A 24871-nucleotide genomic window follows, 5' to 3' on the forward strand; every position below is an offset into this window, starting at 1 on the left:
ATTTCCTTCTCCAATGGATTAAAGTGAAAAGTGAAAGTGAAGTCGCTCAGTCATGTCTGATTCCTAGCGACCCCATGGACTGTAGCCTACCAGGCTCCTCTGTCCATGGAATTTGCCAGGCAAGAGTACTGGAGTGGGTTGCCATTGCGTTCTCCCTATGGCATCCTAACCAATAACCTAATACCATCCTTCTAGTAGAAATTTTCTATCTTGAGACCATAAAAATTGGCTGCTAGCCTGCGAAAGGGTTGGGCTCTCCCTTGAACTGGCATGTGTTGTAATCGTGTGTCCCTCTCTAGTAAACTTTATTCATCTCTCATTCAGCCTCTTGGCTGGAAATTCTTTTCCAATCCGCACATGGCCCAAGACAGTAATCTCACACAAAGTGAAGATTAATATCTCCAGCCAGTCTTAGAATTGTATTTTCAGGCGCACAAGCTGAGGAACTTGAGAGACATCAACCCTTGCATTTAAAGCACTGGGACTTGAAAAGCCAAGTATAATTATGTAAGTTAATATTTTAAGTAATGCAGCCTCTACCAGGATTTCTTATTTTTGTTCATTTCCATATTCTCAGAATAAGAATACTGATAGGGTTGTTTTAAATGTACAGCGAATGCGGGTGCAACGTAAATTCAAAACAAGTTTCGGGGCCAGTTTATGTGAACCTGAGTTAGCTGCTTGGTTTTCAACACGGTTTCTCATTCAACAGAATCCCGTGAGGCTTCTTGGGTGAAGAACTTATCCTCGTTCCTCTGTCAGATTTAAATAATAAAAATGATGTTTAAAAATTATGTCCTCTTGAGTAACTCGTGTCAGGTCATTTTCTGGGCTTCCCTCTTCCTCCCTCAGGTTCCTGGCAGGAAACGCGTGAAGATGAAAAGGTTCCAATTCCCAGCAGCAGCGCGTTAGAAAAATTTTCCATCTGTTAGTGAGCCTTTGACTGCTTGAAAAGTGTGGTTTGAAAGAGCGTTTCTCTTATCTCTTTTTAAAAGCCTCTTTCTGGTACCGTGTTACAAATAGCAAGCTGGTTTTCGTTTAACCACCATGTGACGCCCCCTGCCCTCCAGCCCTGAGGCCCTTTGAAACAAAATATTAAAAGTTAGCTTCTGGAAATTCTCGGGGGGGAGGGGTGGGAAACCAGCGTTGCGGAGGGCAACTGACTACAACTCCCACAAATCCTTGCGGGCTGGTATCCAACCTGTCTCCCCCTCCCCCCTCCTGGCGCCCCTCTGCCCTGCGCTTGCGCGGAAGGCCCTGCGCTTAAAGGAGGGGGCGGGGACAGGACTATGCGCCTGGAGGAAAAGGAGGAGGAGATAAAAAAGAGACCATAGACTTCCACCTGGGCCTAGAGCGGTTTTTAAAGTAGGGGCGAGAGGCGGGCGGGTTGGGACCGCCTCAGTACAGGCCGCCGGCGGTATCATGGCGACCCGGAACCCCCCTCCCCAAGGTGAGCGGCCGGGGCCCGAAGTAGTATCTTAGAGGCGGCTCACAGCTCTCGACCTTGCTTCAGGCTCGCCTCTTCCTTTTCCTGTCCCAGGGATCCTGGGGGCTGTGTTTTCTTGAGGCAACCTCTTTGAGCACCTCTTTTAGACTAGACCTCCCCTCCCCCTCTTGGACCCTCGCCCTCAACACGGCCCCACCTGTCTTACCTTCACCTCCCTTCCTATACATCTTCTAACGTTTAAGTCTTGCTGTTGAAGTCATTTCTTCTTGCTGGGCCTCTAACCGGTTCGGCCAGTGGAAGACCCCCCTTTTCCTCCCACTGATGAAAATGGACCCTGCACTGACCCTGAACCTGAGATTTGGGGGTGACCCTTCATGCTGTGAAACTGGCCTACCCGCCGAGATTGGGGGAGACCCTGCTGTGAAACTGAGCCACCCCTGCAGAGATTTGGGGTAGGGATGTAACTGTGCTCAGCTGTGTAACTGACGTTGCCCTGTGTCTAGCTCTTTGGGAAGGGGATGCTAGGCCCTTTACTCTCCAGGCCCTAAGTCTCAGAGATTGGGTTTAAGAAACTGTCTACATCCGGGCGTTTTTAGGTGTATGCCAATGTAACAATGAATTTTAACAGATGAAAATGTACACGACATTTTTAACTTTCAGTTGACTGAAAATGTGTTGCTTTCGTTTTCTGCTTTCAAGAATATGAAAGTGATGATGATTCTTACGAAGTGTTGGATTTAACTGAGTATGCCAGAAGACATCACTGGTGGAATCGAGTGTTTGGCCACAGTTCCGGACCTATGGTAGAAAAATACTCGGTAGCCACCCAGATTGTAATGGGTGGAGTGAGTGGCTGGTGAGAACATCCTTTTTTTTGTTAAATTTCACTGGGAGCCTGACTGCTGCCCTTTTGTATCTGGGCCAACTGCGTACTCAAGTCAGTGGTTTTACAGTGTTAATCCCAGAAGAGCTGTACCTTGAGACTTTTCTCGGTGATATAATTAGTGTAATCTACACTCAGACTCTTTGCTGGGTTTTGGTGATCATCCTCCTACTCATCCTTCCTTTGATTTTTTTTTTTTTTTTTTGCATATTTCCCCCCTTCTCAGATTTAGCAGATGTAGTGCATCTGATTCAGTACCAGTGGGTAAAGAGGGAAAAATATAGAAGAGAAGAGTTAATTATATGTAAATAACTTTTAGTTGTTCGGTTGAAAACCCTGTGAGAACTCCCACAGTAAAACTAATCTCCAGGATTATCAGCCCTGTGCAAAAGCAGTGTAAAATTCTCAGTAAAAATTACTGATTATGATACAGATGGTTCTGTTAATTTTGTGGGCCAATTTAAATTATGATAATACTTTGAAGAAGGAGAGTTGTAGAACATTGGGTCTTTGTTGGAATTACTCAGTGATAATACTGTGGAGTACATTAAGGGGGAGAGGTTAATAAGTATTAACCTCACCAGTTAACATTTCAGATCACATGATTATATAATTGCTACTGTAGATCTAATTCTGTTATTCTTAGACTAAAAAGATTAGCCAAATAACAAGGGTCAGAAAAAAGTTTGACCCTTTATTTTGAAAATGTTCATGACCCTAGAGAATTTCTGAAGCTAGTGGGTGTGCTTAACCTGTGAGTAATCATTTTTTTTCTTAGATTCTAGGTTAAATTCATCCTACATTAATTTAAATATTTACATATTTAAACTCGATAAGTATAAAGTGTTTGTTTTAATTTGTGTTTCATTTACACCTTGGAACAATGGTGCGCTCTTTTATGCCTTTTTTTTTAACGCCTTTTTAAAATAAATGCCATTTTATGGTAGAGGCATTCACTGTGAAGATTCTGTGATGAAGAGGTACAGTATTTATTCATGATGTGTACTTATTAGTGCTGCTTATGAAAAAAGCCTGCAGTTAAGAGAGTTGCCTGGTCAGAGCCCTGGTTATTCAGATGATTCTTCTCAAGCTGGTTATACTTTGATGCCCACAATTCAGAGCCTGGCCTTCTACTTAAATAAGCTCACAGTCTGGTGCCTTGGGTGATTGGTTAATGTGAGTCCAGGCCTAGAGCCCCATCTTGAAAGAGACTAAAAAATAATTGAGCAGTAGAATTAAATCATTGTGTGTTTTCTCCTTGTAGGCCAAACTTGGTGAGAAGCCCCATAATTGGAAGAAGTTTGCTTGGAAAGCCTAGAGACAGAACAGAGGACATTAGTGTATTGATTGTAGTTTCTCATACCATCAAGCAAAGGATAGACATGCTTGTGGAGCACAGTCCCCAGGATACTGTTAAGACCTGGTTGCTGCTTGGCTCCTTTGCTCCCTTTTCTGAGTCTTTGTTGCTGTCTCCCCTACTGAGGGACACATATGTTTGGATTATAGCCAGGTGTTGATCCAGGAGCTGTGTAATAGGACTCTAATATTATACAGCTGATTTGTTTCAATGACTTTAGATTCAGTGTAATAAACGTTTGCAATTTTTTTAGGGTATAAATCTGATGTCCTATTGTGGCATATGTTAAGGAGGAATGGTTAATAAGTTGTTAGCTAGTTAACAATTCAGACCAATTCAGGACTTGATTGGGAAGCTGAGGAATTTATGTTTAGCTGTAGGTAGCTATATGTTCTTGATCATAATAAAAAACTAAAACTGACAGCAGGATGGGTGGCTGCTAGGTGAGATGGGAGGTGTGAAGATCAGCCAGAGGGTCGTTAGTGTGATCTGGAAGCAAGGTAGCGATGCCTTTGAGGATGGAAAGAAGACAAATGTTTTAGAGAAACTTGGGTGTATAGAATTGGCCATCATTTGGACCCCAGAGGCAATGAAGAAGGCAGTATGAGATGAACATGAGGTGAGAAGCCTCAAGAATAGTGCCATCACTTAGAAACTGGGACTTTAGCAACAGGTGGTTTGGTTGGAAAGATGGTGTTTGCTTTGGGACATTTTGAATATGTGGTTCTGGGTGGCAAGAGAAGCTCGTCATGTAATTGGAAATGTACATTTTCCATTTATGAAGGTGTATTAGTTTCCTCAGGCTGTTATAACAAAGCACCACAGCTAGGTAACTTAAAATGAGAGAAACTTATTCTCTCACAGGTCTGGAGACTAGAAGTTTGAAAAGTATCAGCAGGGTTGGTTCCTTCTTGGAGGCTCAGGGAGAATTTGTTCCATGTTTCTCTCCCATCTTCTGGTGGTTGCCAGCAGTCCCTGACATTCCTTGACTTGTAGACGTGTGTGCTCAGTTGCTAAGTCGTGTCCAACTCTTCATGACCCCATGGACTGTAGCCTACCAGTCTCCTCTTGTCCATGGGGGTTTCCAGGCAAGAATACTGGAGTGGGTTGCCATTTCCTCCTCTAGGAAATCTTCTCAATTTTGCCTCTGCCATTACATGGCTGTCTTCCTTCTGTGTGTCTCTATGACATATTGAATTTGGGGCCCACCCTACTCCAGTATAACCTCATCTGCATTAACTGCTTTTGCAATGAATTTACTACAAATAAGGTCACATTCTGAGGTTCTAGGAAGGTCATAGATTTCAGGGGTGACACAATTCAACCCAGTACAGAAGGCCAGAGTTGGAAATCTGTGATTCCTTTGCACATTGGATCTGGAATGCTGAAGGGAATAATGAACTCACTGAAGGAGAGAATCAAAAAAGTATGGGTTAACATCCTTACAGGATAGATGAGACAAAACAGGTTTAATATAAAGATAGAAATAGAAAAGGGAGCCATGAGAAATGTGGGCCAAAGTATAGTCGTGAAGGTGGACCTCTTGCTGGACCTTAACAGGTAGAAAAGTTTTAGATAGGTGGAGCGAGGTAGAAACCCCGAGAAACGGGGATTAATAGCTTGAGCAAGAGTGGTGACCTGTTTGGAAACTGATTGGATTGGAGTAGAAGGTTTGGGTAGAGTGAGAGTTGGCCAGATATGTGGAACATCTTGACTACATTAAAAAAAAAAAAGCCCCATAAAACTAAGCATTTTGTTATGAGGAATTTCAACTTAATACAACTGTAGAAGGAAGAGTATAATGAACCCTTGAGTACTCAACATTCAGTTTCAGTAGTCTTTCCCCTGTCAATTCCCTTCTTCTCTTCATTCCTTATTTTGAAGCACATCTTAGACAATTTAGACTATGCAGTTTTGACTAGTCTGTATAACTGAAAGGAAACATTGAGCGTTTCTGAGCAGGTGAGGAACATGGTCAAAAGAACTGGGAAGACATTAAGATTTTATTAGGAAAGCAATGAAAACTAGAAGAGAGAGAGTTTAGTACATCATTGATTGTCTTCATCCTTTGCCATTTCTTCCACTAAAGGTGTGCGGGATTTTTGTTCCAGAAAGTTGGAAAACTTGCAGCAACTGCAGTAGGTGGTGGCTTTCTTCTCCTTCAGGTATGTCAGAGCTTTCAGTCCTTGCCTCTGCTTAACAAATAAACATTTCATCAATAGCATAATCTGTTCATACTGATAATTTAAAACATATATTTAAAGTTCGCACACATTCATACGCAATATATGAAAATCAAAAAGTCTCTTTCCTTCCCTGTTTCCTAGTCATTTTTCCTTCTCAGAGGAAATTGCTGTTAGCAATTTTTAACATGTTTTTTAAAACTAGGAAACCATAATAATATAAAAAGTGGAAAATTGGTCTTAAAAAATAATTCATAATCCTATTTCTGAGGCAAGTTGATTGGAAATTTTAGTCCTGTTTATGTTCCTCTAAGTATAAGGTTCAAAAATGCTTTGCTCTTAGAGGTTGTTTATCAGGATATTATCTGGCATTTATGTCTGTTTGGCATATATTTTCCCCAAAATATCATTTCCTGAAAATCCAATATAATAAATCCTAAAATTGAAAAATCTCTGGGAATGCATGTTAGCAACAATTTTGAAGATACAGGAATCTGTCAGGTTTTGAAAATGATTGATGGTCATAGCAACCAAAATCTGACTTCAGCACCTAGCCATTGATCATGTAATAACCAGTGTCATTGCCTGATGTACAGAAGGACTGAATTCATATGTATTAAGCACAGATTTTCAGTTGTTTACTAAACAGTTTTAAAAATTTATATATTTTTCTATTGATGGTATTATTAAGAATATTCACAGATGGAATTATATATATCAGTCTACTCTGCATGTCATTTATCAGAAGTCCATCTCAGTCCCTTCAAACCCATGTTTTATGGTTGTCGCCTTCTACTTCATGTTTAGTCCACGTAATGTTTGAAGTCCCTGAGTAGAAGATGGAACCTCTCTGCATCAAACCAGTTTTTCCCACAAATATGACTTACCTTGAAAGCTCAATAGAAGGAAACAAAGACAAAAAAAGAAACAAATGGCTTTTAGGCTAATTACCTTTTATTTAGTCTTGCTTCCATATTTTTATTACCTTTACTTATATTTAAAAGCTCAGGTGTTTTCCAGTATATATTTATCACACTGCAATCTTTAAAAAATAGACAGTTGGTATATAAATCTTTTGAATTCAGGTTTTTTTTTTAAGTTGTACATGCCCATAATTCAAAGGGTCAAGTACATGTGTAATGCTCAATACAGATTAGAATAATCCTCTGCCTCCCTCACTACCTCCCCATTTCTCCTGTCTTGAGGCAACCAGTTTGAACTATTAGCTGATTTCTAAGGTATTTATTTCCTTTTTCCTAACCAAATTAATTGGGTATTTCTTTATCTTTCAGTTTGAGGTATTAACTGTTGGCTTCCCATTATGGAATGTGGGAATTTAGCTATCATTTATTGAATTTCTGTGTGCCTCAACCCCCACATCATCTGAGTATTGTTATTTCATAATTGTGTTAAGATCATTACCTGGAGTTCACTGAGCTTCTGGATTCTTTGTTAATGTCTTCTAAAGACATTAACATTCTAAGTTAATGTCTTTAAGTATGTTCAGGAAGGTTTTGGCCATTATTTCTTTGAATATTTTCTCCTATTCTTTTCCTTCTGAACATGACTCTGACTGATGCATGTTAGGCTCTTTGATAAGGTTCATCTGTTCTTTTTGGGCTTTTTTTGAAAATTGTATAATTTCTAGTGATCTAGAATGGCACCCCACTCCAGTACTCTTGCCTGGAAAATCCCATGGGTGGAGGAGCCTGATAGGCTGCAGTCCATGGGGTCGCTAGGAGTCGGACACAACTGAGCAACTTCACTTTCCCTTTTCACTTTCATGCATTGGAGAACGAAATGGCAACCCACTGCAGTGTTCTTGCCTGGAGAATCCCAGGGACGAGGGAGCCTGGTGGGCTGCCGTCTATGGGGTCGCACAGAGTCGGACACGACTGAAGCGACTCAGCAGCAGCAGCTTCAAGTGCACTGATTCTGTGTCATCTACCTTCTGCCATTTATCCAGTGAATTTATTTCAGATATTATATTTTTCAATTCCAGAATTTTCGTTTCTTTTTATATTTTTCTATGTTTCTGATGATAATTCTTATCTTTTCATTGATTACAAGTGCAGTTTCCTTTACCTCATCGAGGTACTGCTTTAAAGTCCTGATAATTTCAGTATATGGGTCATCTCAGAGTTGGCATCTGTTGATTTTCTTTTGAGGCCACATTTTCTTGCTTTATCATATCAGATAACTTTGGATTTTATCCCTGAGCATTGGGAATGTTATGTCATGGAGAGTCTGGATTCTGTTTTATTCCTCTGAAATTTGTTAATGTTTTGATTTTAGTAGGCAGTTAACTTGGTTAGACTCAAATTGAAAACTCCATTTCACCTGTGGTAGAGAGTAGCTCAGTTTTTTTCTTTTTTAGCCTTAGCTGGAGTACTTCGTTATGCCCCATGGATGTGTGGTTCAGGACTTGGGTAGAATTTGCACATAGAATTTGGGGCTTTCTTTCTATAACTGTGTCCTTTCTGGCAGCTGTTCTTCTCCTGGGCTCTGTCCTCTGGTTCTTCAGGCCAGAAAAATGGCATGTTCTCTATTCAGCTTTTAGCCACACTGCAACTGCATCTTGTCCTCAAGATAAAGCCAAAAAAAAATGGGCAACTCACCTTATATTGGTCTCTTCTAACAAGTTTCAACTCCTCTTTAAAATGTGCTTCCTTTTATTATTCTGGAGCCCTTGTGTTTTAACCAGGGTTTATAGTTGCTGTATGGGAGGGACCTTAAGGTTCATCATCACTTCCGTGTCTGTAACCCAGATTACCATGTAAGGTATTGCCAGGAAAACCTTTCACTTGCCATTTGCTTTGATTATCACTCAGTTTTGCTGAGGCTGGAGTTAGAACTGATATAAGGTGAATAAATATAGGAAGAAATGGAGATAAATAGATTCTTCTCTGGAGTCATTCACAGTGAAAATGGAACCTAAGATTCCCAGCCTATTTATATAAAGTCAGATATTTTTATAATTTGAAGTATTTTATGTGTAAAAGTGAAAGTTGCTCAGTCGTATCCGACTCTTTGCGACCTCTTGGACTATACAGTCCATGGAATTCTCTAGGCCAGAGTACTGGAGTGGGTAGCCTTTTCCTTTTCCAGGGGATTTTTCCAACCCAGGGATCGAACTGGGGTCAGTCTGCATTGCAGGCAGATTCTTTACCAATTGAGTTATTTCATACTTAAAGTGATGCATTAAGAGATTACAAAGAAAGCATCAACTTGGTAGAAGTGATTTATAATGGTATACAATTGTTTACTACTCTTGTGATTCTTTACATGTTGATTGTACTGTTTAAAGGGATGACTTACTGTACTGGCTTACACACATGCTATTGTTCCTGTTCATATTTTGCTGTGTCTCAGTAGCACCATATGAGACATTAGGGTTAGTAGGCATTTAGCTGTAGTTTTATTAAAAGTATTTGACATAAAATTTGTGTAGAGCATATCTTCTTTTATATTTCACTTTCAAAAGCAGTTACCAGAAAAAGTATTCTTAATTTGACTGAAGAGTCTGAGTTAGTGAAGAGAGTTTATCAAGCTACTTTAATGACCTAAAAACTGATTGGCTACTGATCTCTTATATTAATCATCTGTTTAATTAAGGGTACTTTTTTTTAATTAGCTGTACAAATTCAGTAGTCTCTGCCTTTTTAGCTAATTCTTAAATTCCAAAAATTCTGATCAAATTATAGAATAGTTGGAATCTTTTTCCATTAAGTACTGTACTTTTCTTAACATAGTGTTCGTCACATCTAAATAATTTTGTATGCTTAAGTCTGTTTTCCCTGATGGACTGTAAGCTCTCTGAGGGTGAGGACTTTTGTCTCCCTTGTTCTTGGCCATAACTTGGAGGCCTACAACAGTGCCTGGCACAGAATAGGCGCTCAGTGTGTGTTAATGAATAAATTAGTGACTAAATTATGCTTTGTTACACATAAGCTTCATACATTTCTTGAAATCTAAATGTTCATATAGGGGCTTCCCTAGTGGCTCAGACTGTAAAGAATCTGCTTGCAGTGCAGGAGACCTGGGTTCAGTCCCTGGATCAGGAAAATCCTCTGGAGAAGGCTACCCACTCCAGTATTTTTGCCTGGAGAATTCCGTGGACAGAGGAGCCTGGAGACCTATAGTCTATGGGGTTGGAAAGAGTTGGACATGTTCATATATTGTATTATCGACCTAGTTGGTTTAAAATTAACCGTTTTTATTACATTTTTGCAGATTGCCAGTCACAGTGGCTATGTGCAGATCGACTGGAAGAGGGTGGAAAAAGATGTAAACAAAGCAAAAAGACAGATTAAGAAACGAGCAAATAAGGCAGCACCTGAAATCAATAACATAATAGAAGAAGTAAGACAATGTGTATTTTTGGCTCCTTTTTTTTTTTTTTTTTTTTTAATGGATCTCAGCAGAAAATGTGACTAGGGAATGTGGTCTTTAAAAAAAAGATTGGTGTTTCTGGTCATGTCTAGAGTGTTAAGTAAAATTTGGGATCAAGTCACCATTTAAATCACTCATTTTTTTTTTAGTCGTTAACTAAAGCTTACCTATTTTTTTTTTGAGGTGGAATAGTTTGAAAATGTATACATTTTATTATTATATTGGTTTTATTAATATTTTTATGTATATTTCGTCTGTTTTATTCTTACATTATTTAGAACTGACTTGATGCTCCTTTGCTTTTAATTCTGTCCTTTTACTTTTTCCAACTTCTATTTTGAAAAATTTTATATCAGTTGAAAAGTTGACAGACAAAAACAGTAAATACCCATGTACTCTTCACCTATTCACCAGATTGTTTGCATTTCACATTTGCTTTGTGTGTGTGTGATTTACCCTTTTTATTCCTGAATTATTTAAGACATTGTATCTTTTTATTCTTTAATACTTCTGTACATATGTTCCAAGAGTATGGATATTCTCCTATACAATTACACTTATGAATTCCCCCAAACTTAATGTGATAGAATAGTATTTCTTAATATACAGTTCATGTTAAAATTTTTATATATTTCCCCCCCTAATTAAGAATTGCATATTGCATTTGGTGGTCATGTCTCTGAAGTCTCCTTTAATTTTAAATGGTCCCCTCATCTGTTTTTTGTTTTTCTGAATCTCATGACACATTTTTGAAGTATCTAGGCAGAGTATCTCTAATTCCTTCTTCATGATTTTATTTGGGTTAAACATTTTATCAAGGTGCTATTTTCCTGATCCTGTATATTTTTTCCTACTGGCTAGGTGGACTCATAGTTAATAAATATCATTGTGCATGCTGTGGGAATTTATTAATCATTTGTGTCAATAATTTGCTGAATGGACCATTTATGCCCACACTGTAGGGAGATTTCTTTTATCTGTGAGAATTTTGCTGTCCATATGCCTGTTATCTCAGAAGCAAGAAGCTTCTGGGCCTGGATGGGGGCTCTAGACTCCTTCAGTTTGTAACAGACAACCCTGGCATCTTGCCTGATTGTTGGTATCTGCAATAGTAGGAACACAAGAATTTTTGCTGAATATTTACTGAATTGAGGAAAACATCTGAAAAATAATACTCAGCTCTGGATTTAATAGTTGAGTATTTTAAAAAATTTGTTATCTTTTTCTTATTATGGAAAAATATATAAAACATAAAATTTACCATTTAAACTCTTTTTAAGTGCACAATTCACTGGCATTAAATATATTCACACTTTCATGTAATCATTACTACCAGAACTTTTTCATTATTCCAAATAGAAACTTAAGCATTAAGCAGTAACTCCTATAATTAACCTGTCTCCCTAGCCCTTGGTAACCTCTGTTCTACTTTCTGTCTTGATTAATTTGACTATGTAAGTGCAAATTATAATAGCATTGTCTATTTTTGTCTATTTCACTTAGTGTTTTCAAGATTTATCAATGTTGTAGCATAATTCAGAGTATTTTTCTTCAAACTTTATTTCAGGCAACAGAATTTGTCAAACAGAACATTGTGATATCCAGTGGATTTGTGGGAGGCTTTTTGCTAGGCCTTGCATCTTAAGAATATGAATGTTCTATCACAGTGAAGTCACCTCTGAGAAGAGAAGTGGTGGTGACAAGATGGTCTCATCATTACACATTGACAGATTCTCCAGGATGACAAGAAACAACTAGCTGGACAATACCCAACTCACTGCTTAGCATTCTGCCATCTGAAATTTAGCAGACTAGTATCTGCTATAATATAACCTGTATGGTATGTGGATAATAGTATCCCTGAGCAAAACATGGCTTCCATTATTTTTTAAGAATTTGTGTTTGTTTAAAATTGGCCTATAAAACACTACTATTGGATGTAGATATGGAGAGAAAATGAATTGTTGGATGTATTCCCCAGTAAAATATTATCCTCATTTTATTTAAATAAAATGTTTTCCATTGTGCTTTTTTAGTATAGTGCCAATAATTAACACTTTGTATTATAGCTTCAACTGTAGGGCTGACATTTTTTTTAAGATATGTTTGCAGTAAACTGAAGAACTGTAACACATTCTGTGGAAGGATTTACAGATAATAGAATTATTAAAGATATTAAGCAAATTTAATACCAATTTTTAGGTTGCTTTTTCCTACAGTTCTTACTTATTTAATAACTGTAGTAAACAGTTTCAAGAAATGCTCTAGGAAAATACTACAATATCTAAAGCTCTTTTTTGTTTTTTTGATGTCTGTAGTTATAAAAATACCTTCTTGTATGTAAACTTCTAAATTTTTTTATTCATTTGTTTATCCTGACAGCCTTGGATAGAATTAATTATTTTGAGAGTACATAGAGTTGGGTCACTGATTCATTTTATTAACTTCGAGTGAATCTCGTTATTTCATTTTTAAAAATCCTAATTAATATACTGACCCCTTCTTTACAAAGAGGTAAAAATCACTTGGCAAAACCAATACAATATTGTGAAGTAATTAGCCTCCAATTAAATAAATTTATATTAAAGTTTTAAAAAATTAATTAAAAAAATACTTAGTATTATAGTATGGATTTAAGGCTTTCAGGTTTTTCGGTAGCATTATGTTGATTGAACACTAGGCCAGTTGACTTGTTTCTCAGGACCAATATCACAGGTGGCTCAGTGGTAAAGAATCTGCCTGCAACTCAGGAAACATGAGACTTGGATTTGATCCCCAGGTCGGGAAGATCCTCTGGAGAAGGAAATGGCAACCCAGTCCAGTATTCTTGCCTGGAAAAATCCACGGACAGGAGCCTGGTGGGGTACAGTTCTAGGTTAGAATTGGGAAAAAGCAAAGAACAATGGGTGTTGGAGTCTTCAGGTTGAAAAGACTTTGTGATGTTCAGACTATCTCCTTTTGATAGAAAATCCTTACAGCATTTTTTGTGTATTATAAACATAAAGCGTTTCATACTTTCAAGGTTGTTCCAGTCTTTGTCCTTTCACCCTCATGAGACTCCTTAAAATTGAATGTGGGATTGATCTTTATTTTCTTCTTTTACTCTCATTAGCGCCTCAGATAAAATGCTAAATAAAACTCAGACTCTCTTAATATGAAGTGATTTTGCTTATAAATACTTAATTTTTCTTCTTTGAGCTTTGCTCTGTTTCTTTCTTGCCTAGCTTTTCATTACTGTGATAGCTTTTCATTACTGTGAAATTAAAAGGGAAAAGTATTCTCCTTAGGTGGAACCTTGACTGTGCTTCTGTGTGCTCTATCTGCCTGATACCTTTCATTTGATGCAGTGAGGCAGGCTACTACAGGGAGCTCTAGTAGCTGGCTCAGTTTGTTCATCTTGGAAGTACAAAGTGTCTCTTCTCTGTGATTGGGAAAATGGGGGGCACAAAAATGACTGCCCTCAAATGGAGACTAAATATTCTTATATGAAAAGTTACATAATAAAAAAGGAGAGCCTGGCATATGATTTAATGGCAAATGAGTTGGAACAATAACTACGTTCAGAGTCCAAATATGAATGAAAAGTGAAAAAGAACACCTCATTTTTACCTATACATTTCCAAGTATTTTTTGATTGTTGATTTATATACCAAAGGCAAAATACTGTCAGTGCTCTCCATACTGTCTCCTCTCTGTTGGTGCCCCGTATTCTGCCTCTTGTCTGCACTGTTATCCCATGAGGTTGTATCCTACTTGATGCAGTCATATGTGGTGTTAATTAATCTATAACTTGTGACACACCCCTGTGTAATGCTTTGCTCACAGGAGGTATCCAGCCAGTGTTGTGAATGAGTATGTGAAAAGCATATTACTGTGCTAGAGTTAGTGTTAACCTATAGGAAACCTCTGAAGGTTCTGAATCAAGCTCCATCAGAAATGACTTGGTGGGGCTTAGCCTGAGTGAAAAGCCTGTGGCCTGCTGTTGTCTAAAATGGGGGTTTTAATGTTTGCAGGCGTAAAGGTTGTTTGCAAGATTTATTAAAACTTGAGTATGTGGAATATAGATATTTTGTGGCTTAGACTTTGGAAGGTATAAGGACATTTTGACTGATAGTTGTTTTTGTTTTTTTTCCTTTTGGTCTCACCACACAGCTTGCAGGATCTCAGTTGCCTGCCCGATGATCGCACCCATGCCCTAAGCAGTGAAAGTGTGGAGTCCTAACTGCTGGACTATCAGAGAATTCCCCATTTTGACTAATTTTTATTTTTTATTCTTAGAGCCCTCCCCAATCTCCCACACAAAAACTGATGATTTTTACTGTTTTCTTATATAGAAAAATATATAACAAAAATATATAAGATGTTGATAATGTGTATCTAGAAATGATTATCTGTATTTTGGTACATAGCCTGTGGAATTTTTTCTACATACATATGGACACGTGTATTTTGTATAAAAATTGAGTCATAGTTTATACACTTTTATAAATAGGTATTTTCACTTATAAGTATCTTTTTATAATAGGTACATTTAATGGGGTCACAAAGAGTCAGACACAACTGAGCAACTAAACACACAATAGATACATTTATGATGACAGAAACATTTAAGTGTCCACCCTCATCCCCTTTTATGAGACAACCATTATGAGAATTTCTTTATGCGTATATTGTAATTAGTTTTTTTTGTCCAAGTTTGGATAGTACGTATTGGATGGCCACTCTGAAAGGTAAGGAATTTGGTGCACAGTCACTGTCCCCTCCCCCTTTTTTTTGATTGCTAATATGTTTTTAGTTTTTCTAGTAGATGCCTTTATTACTTTAAATATTATGCTGTTTCTTTTTTTTTTGCTCTTTATTATTTATTTATTTATTTTTTTACTTTACTCACCCAAGTCCAAGAAACCCAGAGAGTCCCAAACAGGATAAACCCAAGGCGAAACACCCCAAGACACATATTAATCAAATTAACAAAGATCAAACACAAAGAACGAATATTAAAAGCAGCAAGGGAAAAACAACAAATAACACACAAGGGGATTCCCATAAGGATATGCTTTTTCTATCCTAAGTTACCAGCTTTACAAAATACCTGTTAACTTCCTGTTAGTAAAGAAGAGGAAAATTTAAGTGCACCTCCTCCCTGTTTCCTCTGGCTTCCTGAGTTTTGTTAAATTATTACTTTTAATGGTACATTCAAATGATAGGATTCTATACAATTATTAAGAGGAATGTAAAGCTATATAAATTGATCTGGAAAGACTGACTTGTTAGTGATAAAATCAGGTTACAAAAAGTATGACCCCACTTAAAAAAAACTGCAGGTGAGCATAAGTGTGCACACAGATCTTCACAGAGGCTATCCCTGAGGTTAGTATACAGAATTTTCATGTATTTTCAACATTTTTGTGACATCTGAAGTGTTTACAATGAGTACATGTTACTTTATAGGTAGCAAAAGTTGTTTATTTAGAACCAAGAATCAATAGGTTATTGCTATTTTAGGGGGCTATTTCTGCTTTATTCAGTGAATTTATTTTTTAAGTGATTTTTGTGAAAATAAATAGCTCAAGAAGCCAAATGGTATTTGACTAATTCCAGTACCTTTCTGCCATTTAGTGGCTCTTTTCCTATAGAAGTTTCAACTACATTAGTTGTTTCTCTTGGTATTTACTGAAACCATATTTCTTGAACTTTTTTAATAATAACTAGACTTGGACTTCCTATTATGGTAGATGTGGATTTAACTCTATAATACTTTCTTTTTCCTATCTTTGTAGTAGCAATTTATTAAATTTCTACAAAGTTTTATATATTATGACAAATATTGTTTACTGTTGAATAAGGACACAATTTTCTATAGGTTCATTTATGTGACTGCAGCCAGAATCCAGCATTAGCCTGATCCTGCAAATAGCCCTGCAGCATGAAGGGCACTGTGGCTGGCAGCATAACACCCGCTCCTTGCCCCCAGGCAAAGATGTTCATGTCCTAATCCCCTGAACCTGTGACTACATTAGGTTACATGACAAAAGAATGAAGGTTGCAGATGGAGTTAAAGTTGCTAGTCAACTGATCTCAAAGAGGTTTTTCTGGTGGATCTTGGTGGGCCCAGTGTGATCACAAGAGTCCTTAAAAGAGGAAGAAAGCAGAAGAGCATCAGAGAAAGTGATGTGACTATGGAAGAAGAATGATAAGGCAGATGCTGTTGTGGCTTTGAAGACTGAGGAACGGGGCCAGGAGCCAAGGAAAGCTGGTGGCCTCCTGAAGCTGGAAAAGGCAGGAAAACAAACTACCCCATTGCTTCCAAAAAGAGGCACAGTCCTGCTAACACCTTGATTTTAGCTCAGTGAGACCCACGTTCGATTTCTTACCTCTACATCTATAAGATAATAAATTTGTGTTTTAAGCCACTGTGTTAGTGATCATTTGTTATAGCAGCAATAAAAACTAGTACTGGCGTCACTTGAGTTGTGTCCTCTTGTGGCAAGAGAGCTAGTTTTTTGTATTCCCCTATCAATCAGGCACTGGCTGCAGTCTGCCCTTAGGGATTAGGCTGTATAACCTCTAGGCTAAAGAGGCAGTGACGTGCGGAGAGCAACTTTCATTGAAAATGGTATGATTGTCAGCCATTAGTGGTTAATATACAGCTGGGTAATGAGTGTATTGGAGGACAAAGGAGCCTTGCATGCTGCAGTCCATGGGGTCCCAAAGAGTTGGACACAGCTTAGAGACTGAACAACATGTGGGTGGGACACCAACAGTCCACTATAGTGGGTATACTTAAACCACCATTGCTTGTATAAAGCAATAGTTAAATATTTTCTGGAGTTGAAGGAGGGAGGGTGGACAGGGAGGTTGAAGGGCAATACATGAACTGAATTGAATTGGGAAAGGAGTATGTCAAGGCTGTATATTTGTCACCTTGCTAATTTAACTTATATGTAGAGTACCTCATGTGAAATGCCTGGCTAGAAGGCTCACAAGCTGGAATCAAGATTGCCAGGAGAAATATCAATAACCTCAGGTATGCAAATGATACCACCCTAATGGCAGAAAGTGAAGAGAAACTAAAGAGCCTCTTGAAAGTAAAAAAGGAGAGTGAAAAAGCAGGCTTAAAACTCAACATGCAAAAAAAAAAAAAACACAACTAAGATCATGGCATCTGGTCCCATCACTTCATGGCAAATAGATGGGGAAAAAAATGGAAACAGTGACAGATTTTATTTTCTTGGGCTCCAAAGTCACTGCAGGTGGTGACTGCAGCCATGAAATTAAAAGACGCTTGCTCCTTGGAAGAAAAGCAATGATAAACCTAGACAGCATATTAAAAAGCAGAGACATCACTTTGCTGATAAAGGTCCATCTAATCAAAGCTATGGTTTTTCCAGTAGTCATGTATGGATGTGAGAGTTGGACTGTGAAGAAGGCTGAGCACCAAAGCATTGATGCTTTCAAACTGTGGTGCTGGAGAAGACTCTTGAGAGTCCCTTGGACAGCAAGGAGATCAATCCTAAAGGAAATCAACCGTAAATATTCATTGAAAGGACTGATGCTGAAGTTGAAGCTCCAATACTTTTGACTACCTGATGTAAAGAGCTGACTCATTGGAAAAGACTCTGATGCTGGGAAAGATTAAAGGCAGGAGGAGAGAGGCAGAGGATGAGATGGTTAGATGACATCACCGACTCAATAGACATGAATTTGAGCAAACTCCAGGAGATAGCAAAGGACAGGACAGCCTGGCATGCAGTCCATGGGGTCACAAAGAGTTGGATATGACTTTGCAACACAACAACAACAGAACTGAAATATTTGTGTTCTTAATGCAAAGTCCTTGTATTATTCCAAAATGTATTGATTAACCTCACACTTTGAGTATTCATGCTTGTTAAAATTTTAAGAGCAATCCTTAAGTGAATTACTATTAGTTGTTGATAAATATATTTCAATCGTACAAATAAGCACTCTAAATGAAGGCAGGAAAGGAAGAATAAAGAAGCACAGAGAAAGCAGAGTAAATAGGAAGCATAAAAGATGGTAAAAATAATATATATTAGTAATGGCACTTCAAAAAGAAAAATGAACAGAATTCATAATGTGATTCTATAAACATCATTCAATATAGACTTAAGTAGTGGGATTAAGGGCACAGAAAAGGAAGTGTTTATAAAATTTCACCGTTTGGTGGAGAATTCTCCAAGCTTCAAGATGTAACAAAGCCTCTTTTAACTTTCCTTCTAATCCTCCCATCCTCACCCCTAGTCTGGAACAAACTCAGTACCTACTGTTGCTACTGTTTCAAACAGTTCCTACTGTTTCTTTTACATCATGTGCTCTTTCTTGGATTACTTATATTTTGGTTGAACTATTTTCTTGAGTAATTCTTATAGGTGTGGGAGGTAAATTTTTCGAGTTCTTATATGCTTAAAATATCTTCTGTTCTCATACAATTCAAGATTGACAATTCTTTTCCTTTAGAATTTTGAAGACATTTCTCCATTGTATTCTACTATCTGATGTTGCATGATGTCAGTCTGATTTTGAACCTTTCTGGGTAACATTTTCTTTTGTATTTCTTTTCTTTTGAAAGCTTTGTAGATTTTCTTTTATCTTGGGGTTTTGAAATTTCATAAGTTTTTAAAAACTGAATTAGAGAACTTTAAAAATGCATGTTAGTGTCCTTTTGCCGAGTGTTCTTGTCATTACAGAGAAGATACACAATAGCTAGCATTTAAAAACCAAAGCCAATGGGGAGGATCTAAACTCACGCCATAGATTCTGAGATTGAGAGCCCCCAAATAAGTGCTCAGTAAATATGAGAGGGAGGGATTCAGAATCATGGAAATGAAACAGTTTTTCTTTCATTATATGCAACATTCTCTAGATCCTTTCATTCTGAAGATTCAATTTGCTTCAAGCAAATTGTACTTTTTAAATAGACTTTATTTTTTAGAACAGCTTTAGGTTTATAGAAAAATTGAGCAGACAGTACAGAATATTCCCATATATCTCCCTCAGGCCCTCCATTTCCCTTATTATTATCAACTTACATTGTTGTTACTAAGTTGTGTCTGACTCTTTGTGACCCCATGAACTGCAGCATGTCAGGCTTTCCTGTCCTTCACTATCTCCTATAGGGCTTCCCCCGTGGCTCAGACTGTTAAGAATCTACCTGCAATGCAGGAGGCCTGGTTTCAATCCCTGCATCAGGAAGATCCCCTGGAGAAGGGAATGGCTACCCATGCCAGTGTTCTTACCTGGAAAATTCCATGGACAGAGAAGCCTGGAGGGTTACAGTCCATGGGGTCACAAAGAATCAGACACGACTGAGCGAGTAACACACATACACACACCCCCCCCCAACATCTTACATTTGTGTTGTACATTTGTTCCAATTAATGAGCCAGTCCTGATAAGTTGTTATTAGCTGATATCTATATTTCATTCAGATTTAGTTTTTAACCTAATATTCCTTTTTAAAAATCCAGGATCCCATCCAGGGTATCACATAACGTTTACTTGTCATGTCTCCTTAGGCTCCTCTTGAAGTGACAGCTTCTCAACTTGTCTTGTTTTTGATGACTTGGACAGTTTTGAGGAATAATGGCCAAGTATATTGTAGAATGCCCCTCTATTAAACCTTTTCTGATGTGTTTTCATGATTAGACTGGAGTTACAGGCTTCGAGGAAGAAGATCACTGAGGTAAAGTGGCATTTTCATCATATCCCATCAGGGTACACATCAATATGACTTCTCACTGCTGACGTTGACCTTGATCACCTGACTGAGCTAGCGTTAGCTTTCTCTCTTTTGAGCGTTACTCTTTCCACTTTCCACTACTGTATACTTTGGAAGGAAGTCACTATGTACAGTCTACACTTAAAGGGGGAGGAATTATGCTAACATTTAGTGTGGAATATCTACATAAAGTATTTGGAATTCTGCATGGGAGATATGTGTTTCCTCCCTCATTTATTAATTAGTTCAGTCATTTATATCAGTAAAGATTCATGGAGACTTATTTTGTACTTTGGGCTCTAATCCAATATGACTTTATTTTCTTGTTCTTATTGTTCCAACTTTAACCATTGGAAGCTCTTTCTGTTGGCTCCTGTGTCCCTCTGACATACCCCCATCAATGTGTTTAGCAAATTGTATTTTAATAGTAATTTTTATTATTTCTTCCCCAACATCGTATCTATCCTCTTATTTCTGGAAGACTGATCAGTTAGATGGAGTGCCTAGATTTTCCCTTCTTAACTTTTTAATATTTTTCATCTGTTTTTTCCCTCTATATTCTGGGATAGTTCTTTTGTTTTATTTCCAGCCCATGAATTTTTCAGCTGTTTTTATCATTCAGCCTATTAATTAAAAGCCTTAGGTCAGTAATTATATTCATTCATTCATTCATTCATTCGCTAAGAACCCTTTTTGTATCTCTGGTTGTTTCTTTTTCATTGCAATCAGTTTTACTTTTTGTATTTTACTTTTCTTTTGTGGGACTAGTTTTCCTTCAAGACCTGGCAACTCCTGACTTTCAGTTTATATTTATGAATAAAAAGATTGTTTTGGTTGATATTGATAGCTGGAGTGGATTTTCTTGGCAGCCCTGCGCGGGTCTGCTTTCCTGCGCTGCTTCTTTGAAGATGAGGAGTGGGGGCAGGTTCAGTGTGAGGCCAAGTTGTAGCAGCAGGAGGCCTTATTTATAGACTGGTGGGGGCAGGGAGTAGTAAGCAGGTGCAGTTCCATTGAGAACTTACTGGAAAGCTACAGGGATAGAACCTGTTTTCTGTTTTCTATTCCCTGACCCTGGGATAGTGCCATTGCTACATTCTCAAGGTTTTATGCCCTCATTAGGGCTACTTAGAGAATAATCTTGGACTTTCCCAAGCAATTATGTTTCAGATGAGGGAAAAAAGGGGCAGATAGATAGAAAAGACCCTAATTGTCTCCATTTGTGCTACTAAATTTTGAAAACACATAATGCTGGGAAGGCATGCTTCCTCAACCCTTTTTCTCAAGGCTGCTTTGGCAAGAGCCATTGTGATAACTTGATCTGTGGTTTCCTGTTCTCTGACCTCTTCCGATTCCATCTGCTTTCAAATGTCTCAAATTTCACAAAAAATTTGGTCTTTGGCACTATTATGGTTTTTAAAAACTTTTTATTATGGAAATTTCAAAACATATACAAAAGTAGAGGGAATAATACAACAAACCCCCATGTACCTATCTCTCAGTTTTTACATTAATCAACACACTTACAATTTTATTTCAGCTACACAGCCCCACTGTCTTCAGCCACACCCCCAATTATTTAGAAATATATATCAGATGGCAGAAGGTAGTGAAACAAAATGGTGAATACATTGTTCAATAAAGTTTTTGGTGAAGATGAAAAAAGTGTCTCTTTTTACTTAAAAACCAAAGGAACTTTTTGGCCAACCCAATATAATTTCACCAGTAAATACTTCTGTATGTATCTGTAAAAGATAAGGACCCTTTAAAGAAAGCTATATTACTATTATCAAACCAAAGAAATTAACAATAATCCCCTAAGAGTATGAAATAGGGGGCTTTCCCGAATTATGTCATTTTCTTCTTTTTATTATAATTAATTTAAAAAAAATCAATGTCTAAACAGGGTCTACACATTGTATACGGTTGCCATTAAGTTTGTTAATTTTCTTTCAATTTATCGAATCTACTTCCTCTTTTTTTAAATATAAATTTATTTATTTTAATTGGAGGCTAATTACTTTACAATATTGTATTGGTTTTGCCATACATCAACGTGAATCTGCCACGGGTGTACACGTGTTCCCCATCCTGAACCCCACTGCCACCTCCCTCCCCGTACCATCCCTCTGGGTCATCCCAGTGCACTAGCCCCAAGCATCCTATTTATTCATTGAAGAAACCAGGTCATTTTCCTATAGAACTTACTTCATTTTAAATAGTGCTAATTGCCTCCTTGTTGTGTCATTTAACATGATCTTTTGGCCTCTGTGTTACTGTGGTGACCCAAGGAAGAAAGAGCAGATAAAAACCAAGGAGGGTCTTGGAATGAAGGAACGGAAAAACCAGACCCTTATTGTCCTTTCCTCCCCCATGTTGTAACTATTAATGGATTTCAGGTCCTCCTGAACAGTAGAACCTGTCTCCCCTCCTACCCCATAGAGAGAAGGTGTTTGCCTTACTCTTCCCCCTACCCCTTCATCCAATCAGCAAATGACCCACAAGACCTCTATCCCACTCCTTGTACCCTGGCTATACAAGTGGACTAAGGACCCTTGTTCAACATCGGTTCTCCCTTGAGCTGGCCCGCTGTTCTAACAGCATCTCCCATTGTAATAAACTTTATTTCCCTCTCATTCTGTCTCGTGTCTAGAAATTCTTTTCCAACCCACGCCCGGACCACAACAGTTACCTGTAAACTGACAGTTAAATCAACAGACATAATTAGATTCAAATTTGATTTTTTTTTGGCAAGACTAGTTCATAGGTAGTGGTATATTTAGGCTTCCCTGGTGGCTCAGATGGTAAAGAATACATCTGCAATGCAGGATATGAGGGTTTGATCCCTGGTTCGGGAAGATCCCCTGGAGAAGGAAACGGCTACTCACTACAGTATTCTTATCTGGAGAATTCTATGGACAGAGAAGCCTGGTGGGTTACAGTCCATGGGGTTGGAAAGAGTCAGACACGACTGAAGCAACTAAGCACATACACAACATACAGTGGTATATACTTTGTGTTGTTTGGCAAGAGGTGACACATAATGTCTGGTTATTTCTCTTTGGGAAGCATTAAAATTGGTCAGTAGATTCAAGTGCTGCCAGCCTAAACCAACCATTATAAAACTTCCCATCAGCTTATTACATAATGTTTGAGCAGCTATTAATAATGACTACCTATATCTATGATTTTGGGATAACAAAATAGTGATGTTATAAGTTGATTATTTGTTCTTGAACAAGTAATTTATGAGCTTGAATTCTTATAGAAAAAAAGAACGTTTCCCCTTCAACTATTCAGTTGTTTTCAGATTTACTTAATTATATGAAAGGCAGGATATGAAAATTTATATGAAATGGATAAAGTTTTCAAAAAACACAATTTATGAAAATTTACTCACAAAGATACAGAGAATTTGAATAAAACCTGAAGATTCTTATATCTTAAAAAAAAATCGAATCCACAATTTAAAGCCTCCCATAATGAAAGTCCAGGCCCAGGTCACTTCAATGGTGAAATCTTTCAAAATTTAAAGAAGAAATAACGCCAGTCTTATTCAAACTTTTCCAAAGAACGGAAACAGCAGAAACACTCCCAAACTTGTTTTATGAGGCCATCATAGACTTAAAATCTTAATCTAACAAGGAAATTACAAGACAAAAATTAAAGTTTAATATCTTCCATGAACATTGACTCCAAAATGCTAGAAAAAAATTGCAAATAGAATCCAGCAATTTCTTAAAAAGGACAATATGTAATGACCAAGTGGAGTTCATTTCAGGAATGCAAGATCAGTTTAACATTTCCAAATCAATGTATTTCACCTGCAGGGAAAAAACTACATTATCACTTCGTCAGATGCAGAAGAAACATTTAATGAAATTAAACAATTATAAAATACAGACTCTCAAGAAATATAGACTCTCAAGAAACTAAGAAGGGAACTTCCTCAGTTTGGTAAAGTGTATCTACAAAAAGTCTACATCATACTTAATGGTTAAATATTGAGATCATGAGACCAGGAAGTCAATTTTAAGTGCTTCTTATTCAGCTTTGTACTGGGGCTCCAGCCAGTTCATCATCAAACTTTTGGATTTTGCCAATCTGATACGTGAGAAAAGGTATCTTTGTGTAACTTAATTTGCATCTCTTTTATTACCATTGAGGCTGAGCATCTTTTCAAGTTTAAAGCCTATTTGTACTTCTTTTTTCTTGAAATGTGAGTTCTTTTCTCTTATCCTATGGAGCAGGATGGCCTTTTAGTCATCTGTTTTTAAACAGATACTTAAAGGAAATTAAACCTTTATCTTTGATGCAAGTTGCAAATATTCCTTACTTGCCATTTGTCTTTTTCCTTGGTTTGTGATATTTTTTTGGCATGCAATTTTCATTTTATAATTTTATGTGGTCAAATAAAACAATATAGTTTTTTTCTTGCTTCTGGGTTTTAAATCCTAGTTAGGAAAGTTCTTTTACATTCCTGATTTATAGAAGAATTCACCTATGATTTCTTCTGGACATTTGTGGGTTAATTTTTTACTTTTAAATTTCTGCTGTATTTGGAATTTGTCAGATCACATTTTATCATTTTCTACATAGCTAACAAGCTACTCCACTACCATTTATTAAAGGTCCATCTTTTCTCCACTGCACTGAGATGCCACCTTTATATGCCAAGTTTCCATATGCAGGTGGGTCCATTTCTGGATACTCTGCTTGTGTGCCAATGCGTGCGTGCATGCTCAGTAGTGTCCGACTCTTTGCGATCCTATGGACTGTAGTTCACCAAGCTCCTCTGTCCATGGGATTGTCCAAGCAAGAATACTGGAGTAGGTTGCCATTTCCTACTCCAGGGGATCTTCCTGACCCA

The 24871-nt window shown here is 37.6% G+C and overlaps 1 protein-coding gene across 1 annotated transcript; it reads left to right on the top strand.

The window, feature by feature from the left end:
* Positions 1–1249: 1249 nt before the first annotated feature.
* Positions 1250–13415, top strand: FUNDC1 (FUN14 domain containing 1). The gene is made up of 5 exons (XM_040266146.1): positions 1250–1450; positions 2147–2303; positions 5777–5852; positions 10104–10232; positions 11830–13415. Exons 1-5 carry the CDS (start codon positions 1423–1425, stop codon positions 11905–11907), a joined length of 468 nt encoding a protein of 155 aa, XP_040122080.1. The 5' UTR covers positions 1250–1422; the 3' UTR covers positions 11908–13415.
* The last annotated feature ends 11456 nt before the right edge of the window (positions 13416–24871 follow it).

Source organism: Oryx dammah, unplaced genomic scaffold (genome assembly GCF_014754425.2).
Source record: "Oryx dammah isolate SB20612 unplaced genomic scaffold, SCBI_Odam_1.1 HiC_scaffold_23, whole genome shotgun sequence".
NCBI lineage: Eukaryota > Metazoa > Chordata > Mammalia > Artiodactyla > Bovidae > Oryx > Oryx dammah.